This window comes from Lactuca saligna, chromosome 6 (genome assembly GCF_052625555.1).
Source record: "Lactuca saligna cultivar CGN05327 chromosome 6, ASM5262555v1, whole genome shotgun sequence".
NCBI classification, from domain to species: domain Eukaryota; kingdom Viridiplantae; phylum Streptophyta; class Magnoliopsida; order Asterales; family Asteraceae; genus Lactuca; species Lactuca saligna.
In genome coordinates, this window is record NC_136422.1 from 153,997,134 (window position 1) to 154,002,990 (window position 5,857).

The 5,857-nt window shown below is 36.2% G+C and overlaps 1 protein-coding gene across 2 annotated transcripts; it reads right to left on the reverse strand.

Annotated features, from left to right (window-relative positions):
• Positions 1–2,983: 2,983 nt before the first annotated feature.
• Positions 2,984–5,104, reverse strand: LOC145000407 (alcohol dehydrogenase 2-like). 2 transcript variants are annotated; one of them, XM_078959630.1, is made up of 10 exons: positions 5,072–5,104; positions 4,926–4,982; positions 4,703–4,839; positions 4,571–4,617; positions 4,166–4,491; positions 3,999–4,081; positions 3,836–3,911; positions 3,590–3,747; positions 3,338–3,499; positions 2,984–3,249 (listed from the first exon to the last, which is right to left on the reverse strand). In XM_078959630.1, exons 2-10 carry the CDS (start codon positions 4,957–4,959, stop codon positions 3,133–3,135), a joined length of 1,140 nt encoding a protein of 379 aa, XP_078815756.1. In that variant the 5' UTR covers positions 4,960–4,982; positions 5,072–5,104; the 3' UTR covers positions 2,984–3,132. The 2 variants fall into 2 exon arrangements, with proteins under 2 accessions (XP_078815756.1, XP_078815755.1); XM_078959629.1 differs by lacking the exon at positions 5,072–5,104 and having other exon boundaries at positions 4,926–5,064.
• Positions 5,105–5,857: the final 753 nt, after the last annotated feature.

Consider the following 5,857-nt stretch of genomic DNA (forward strand, 5'->3'; position numbering starts at 1 on the left):
TTCAAGTTTCCTTCCAAAGAGCACACTATTCACTCTCTAAAGCTCTCTCTCTCTCTCTCACACACACACACACACACTAAAGAAGGCACTAAAGCACGACTAGGGTTTCTCTCTGGACATTAAGGATAACGAGGAAGGCCACAAATGAGCCATAAGTTCTTTAAATAGGGTACAAAACCCTGATAATTAGGGTTTTCCTTTACATCATCTACTCATTGAGTTGGGGCCTTGCAACTTGTCGAGCAGACACTAAGTCCCGCGTCCAATGTCGATATCTACTCGTCGAGTCCCAGTGCAAAACCCTAAAAACTTGAAAAATAACTGATACCAGGAACAAGCGTTACACCTCTTTCTCTCTCTATATTCTTTAGCCTGAAAGAAAAATCAATCTCACCTAGAAATCGAATTTATTTATGGTTTCGGGGAGTCTTGATCTAAAGAAATCAATTTCAATTTTGGTTATGTGGATTAATTTTGATTCTGGTTACAAGGGTTTTAATTTATATGGTTTATGAATTTTGCTTTTCATTTAGGGTTCATGATTTTGCTTTTCATTTTGATTTCCGGTATCAATTTTCCAATGAGTGTAGCAATGGTTTGGATGGTGGCGGTGTTTTGCAGGGTTGCAATGGGGGGTTTTAAACAGGTTAAGTAATGGTGTTGCATGGTTGCGGTCATGGTTTCCGATTTTAGTTTTGTGTTTCATTTGATTTATGCAAAATTTAGCTTTGGTTATTCATTTTCTGATGAGGATTGTGATGGGTGTGCGGTGGTGCAAGTGATCGATGAGGTAGGTAGTGATGTTCTAGGTTGCTAGAAGAGAAATGGGAAAGGGACGGTCGGTCCTTTTTTTCTTTTGTAAAAAATGATAAATGAATAATGAAAAAAATAAAAAATAAATATATAAGGGTATTAGTGTCATTGTACTTCTTTTAAGGACTAAATCCGTAACAAAATAGAACCATAGAGATGGTCTGAGAGCAAAAAAAGGGCGTACATACCTGGATAGACTTTGGGCAGTTTTTTGGGCCTTGAGTCATTTTGGCTTTGGGCCTTGCTTTGTTGGGCCAACTATAGGAAGGGTAAAATAGTATTTTACCCATTGTAATGGGGAGATATGAATTGGAGCTAGAATTGCGGGAAACTGTCCTAATTATTGAATAAGCGTAATTTGGATGTGTTCAGTGTGAGGAACTCGGTATCAGTCTTTATGACTCTTGCATTTGTGTGATGGGTTGGGCCCAAGGGCATGCATGTAGGTTTGGGCCCAATTTCATGAGAGGGTTGGGCCCATTATTCTAGCATGGGCTACGCTCATTGTGTAACGGGCTAGGCCTATTTGTATGTTGGGTTGGGCCCAATGAGTAGGATGAGCTAGACCCATTATTATGGGTTTAACCCAATGTGCGAGCTAGGCCCATTGATATGTATGATATGTGGTATTTTGGGGGAACTCATTAAGCTTTGTGCTTACGGTTTATGTTTATAGTTTCAGGTACTTCCGGTTCGAAAGGGAAGGGTCCGATGTGACTGCACAACATTCCCTAGATTTTATTCCGCATTGCTAATTTTTACTCTCTTGATTAAATGTTATTTTTATCATGAATGGTTTTGAGAACAATTTGTTATATGAATTATTGTTTTAAAAATGAAAATTTTACCTTAGATTTTTGGGACGTTAAAGTTAAGGACAAAACACGTAATTTTAACTAAATCATAATGACGATTTTAGTAATTTACTCATTATTTTATCCAACACAATATACAACATAAGGGTAATATGGTCTTTTTTCATTATTCACCACAGTCACTGAAAGATATAATCAAACAACATAGTTTCAATGGGATATGTACTCAGTCAGAAGTTCTAACTTAGTCAACATTAAACTCAGTCAACAACAATCAAATAACCTTTTTGAGAATACAGAACAACGAAATATTGCCATCCAAACAACATCATTACCATTCATAGCTATCAAACAACCTTTTTGAGAATCACATATGTTTTCTATTTTAGATAGGATATCAACCTCTTGATAATACCTTACTCGAATTCCAAAATTTAACACACACGTACCTTACCTTACCCTCCTATTCCACGATTCCACGACGGTATGTACATGACTCATGGAGTCGACTCATGGAGTCGACTCAGTGTAATAAACTATGAATCATCCACTCACGTCACATGATAAAACTAATATGCACCACAAAATAAAATTGATGTTCGCCACAACATAAAGTTGTTATTCAATGCCTCCGAGGATTCTTAACCAATAGTATTTCACATACCATCAACCATAGCTTCTGGTTATTACTACCTACTTACACAACAACTAACACTCGTCAAGGGTAGACTACGATTACTCTCATCATCTATCGACTCTTGGGATACGATAATGAATAGCGATCCTGACAATTTCTAACCGACACCTTCGCTTTTAATCGTCCTTATAACATCGTTCTTGTAAATCAACATTACCACAATACCCTTGATAGATAAAAAGTGGGCAATTGAACTGCACTCGAGGTAGACACAATGACATTATTGTGTCCAAAGTAAACATCTAGTACGTCTAAGTGGTTGTTATACAATCTTAGTTGTGTTAATATATAATGACTTTAAGATACACTTGTTACTTTGATGAATGTTTATTTAGATTCTAATTTATATTTATTTACCGAAATTTATAGTTACTATTCTTATCCAATCCACGATGTTACATTAAGAGAGGTGATCATATACTAAAATATTAGATGGGAAAGCGTAGAAATCGTAATTATATACATATGGAGCTTAAGGTGACAATAAAACATCAAACCAAGGTGAGTTGCATGTTCGATTTTGCAGAATCTATGATATACATGAATGCTAAATGTTCAAGGTCTGCATAGTATCGTATCATGAACCGTTTAACATCCAAGTTCTATTAAATCGGTAAGAGGATTAAACTTTAAAACAAAAAAGCTATCTACTGCAGTATGATGAGAAAATTGGGATTTCATTACCAATACATTCATACATAATAAGATTAAAGAAGGCACTCGATGTGTTATCTATAATAAGATCAAAGAAGACTCGTCATATGTTATGAACCACAATACAACATTCTGAAAAACTTTCCCTTCCATTTATTCTCCCATCCGAATTATACATCGAAGACCTTCACCTTTAAGCATCAAATCAAAAGCCTTATTGATCTCAGAAAAAGGCACTTCATGTGTTATGAACTTCTCCAACTCAAGTTCCTGCACAAAATCATATCAACCAAACACTAGTTAGATTTCAATTCATCATTCTATTATAATTCAACTTTGAAGCTATAAAACGGGTTACCTTATTCATATACTTTTCAACCACAGAAGGAATATCTGATCGAGGTTTATAGTTTCCAAAAAAGGTTCCCTTCAGAGTCCTTTCGTTCAACAGATTCAATGGACTTGTCTTGAAAACAGCATCTTTATGTGGAACACCCACAAGAACAGCAACACCCCAACCCTGTAAAATTTTCAATGTTTGTTATTGTGTAATTAAACATGAATCATTAATTCATTATATGAGTGAGAGATGAATTGATTAAATTCATACATCATGAACACATTCGAAGGCAGATATCATAGCATCAATATGACCCGTGCATTCAACACTCCTGTCAACTCCTCCATTTGTCATCTCTGCAATCACTTCTTGTACTGGTTTCGTGTGATCTTTTGGGTTCACAAACTCTGTCACCCCAAATTTCTTTGCTGTTGAAGCCAAAAAAATTTACATTAGATTCATCAATCATATCATATGTCTAGTTTTTATTTACAATTTCATGCAGCAAAATCTTACCAAGCTCAAATCTGTTGGCATTGAGATCAACTCCAATGATCCTTGAAGCCCCTGAAATTCTTGCACCTTCAGCAGCCTGATCACAAACAAGAATCATTAGCTTTTTATTTTTTGGCCATGAATGAGCCTTTTTTGAGAAAGTTAAAAGTTCCATAAAACTCACAGCAAGCCCCACAGCTCCTAATCCAAAAATGGCGACTGATGAGCCTTTTTTAGGTTTTGCAACGTTAAGAGTAGCACCAAGACCTGAAGACACGAAGATTATTTAGGTTAAGAAAATACCCATTAGAATTGTAATCGGAGAATGTTGATTATAATTTGTTTTTCTACCTGTTGAGATCCCACAACTGAGGACACAGACTTTGTCAAGAGGAGCAAGAGGGTTGATTTTGGCAAGACAGCCGACATGAACGACTGTGTATTCACTGAAAGTTGAAGTTCCGACGAAATGGAAAATGGGTTTTCCGTTTATGGAAAATCGAGATTTTTGATCGTGAATCATGACTCCTCTATCGGTGTTGATTCTCAAAAGGTCACACATGTTGCTCTCTTCCGACTTACAGTGAGCACATTCTTTGCATTCTCCGGTGAAAACAGGGAGAACATGATCTCCGGGCTGAAGATCAGTCACTCCTTCCCCAACACTCTCCACGACCCTGTTCACGTCACTTAAATTGATCAGATTTTTTATCCGATTACAAACCCTTTTCTATTTAATACAAGAATAAAACTTACCCTCCAGCTTCATGTCCTAAAATTCGGGGAAACACGGGATTCTGACCCTGAAAAGTTCATAGGAAGGAAACGAAGATTCAGGATTTGAGTTTTTGACAGAGATTTAAGTAAAAGGGCCAGTAGATTGGTTACCTTGGCTTCCCAAAAGTAAACATCGGTGTGGCACAGGGAGGTGAACAGGATTTTGATTCGAACTTCCATTTTTTCGGGTGGCGCCACCTCCACTTCTTCAATCACTAGTGGCTTTCCGGCTTCCCATGCTACCGCCGCTGTCACATTTACACTCATCATCAAGCACCGTACCAAACTTTTTCTTCTTGATAGGGAAATCACAAAAGAAAAATGAAATGCTTACCTTTGCATCGAATCACCTGGTTAGTGCTCGACATTTAATCTTCTTGTTATCTGATCGCTGAAACAGAGAATTAAGTTTGCTAATTGCTTGATATGAAGGAATAATCTGAAAATTTGTGTATTTATAGGTCGAGGGAGTGAATATACCAAAACTGTAAACCGACCACCAGGTTTTGATTTGCCGGGTTTCCATCGATCAAGACGTTGACAAGTTAAAACCACCGTTTAACGAAAACAAGAAACCATAAAGCGCCACTGATGCGTGGTTTTCTTCTAAACAATACATAAATTGGGTCCACAGATATGTCTAAAAGTCAAAAAGACCCCAACAAAAGGAGGTTAAAACTTTGGCAAATTACACCCTGAGGTTTTGGATAATTTGTTTGTTTGATCTTAATTTTTTTAACTCGTACTTATTATTCAGTTTTTCTTTAAGTTTATACCTAACATATCTTAATATATTTACTTTTTACAATTTTATTAATATTTTTAGTTACTACTTCAATTATCAAAACAACAACCTTATCTAACATCATCATCTCATCTTTCTTATTCAATGACCTAACCACCACCACAGTGTTGTCATCACCAGCTACTACTAACAACCACGGGTCACCACTTGCATCAAATCAAAATCAATCATGAAATCAAACAAATCAAAACCAAAACCTAAACTCAAAGCTAAAAACCCAATCAAAATAAAATAAAAATCTCAATGACTCGCCGAGTCGGCTATTTAACACGCGACCAAGTCGCGACTCTACTCACCGAGTCCATCCATGGACTCGACGAGTCACTCCTTCCCAAATTACACTTTTAGCCCTTCCACACAACTCTTGCTATTTCGGGATGTTACAATATATATATATATATATATATATATATATATATATATATATATATATATATATATATATATATATATATATATAT

Excerpts from the sequence above, each read along its gene's own strand:
- LOC145000407 (XM_078959630.1), bottom strand. The coding sequence starts at position 4,959 with ATGTCGAGCACTAACCAGGTGATTCGATGCAAAG. Across the intron at positions 4,492-4,570 it reads TTAGGACATGAAGCTGGAGG|GGTCGTGGAGAGTGTTGGGG; the intron begins GTAAGTTTTATT and ends TGACGTGAACAG. Across the intron at positions 3,500-3,589 it reads CCTTCGAATGTGTTCATGAT|GGTTGGGGTGTTGCTGTTCT; the intron begins GTATGAATTTAA and ends AAAATTTTACAG.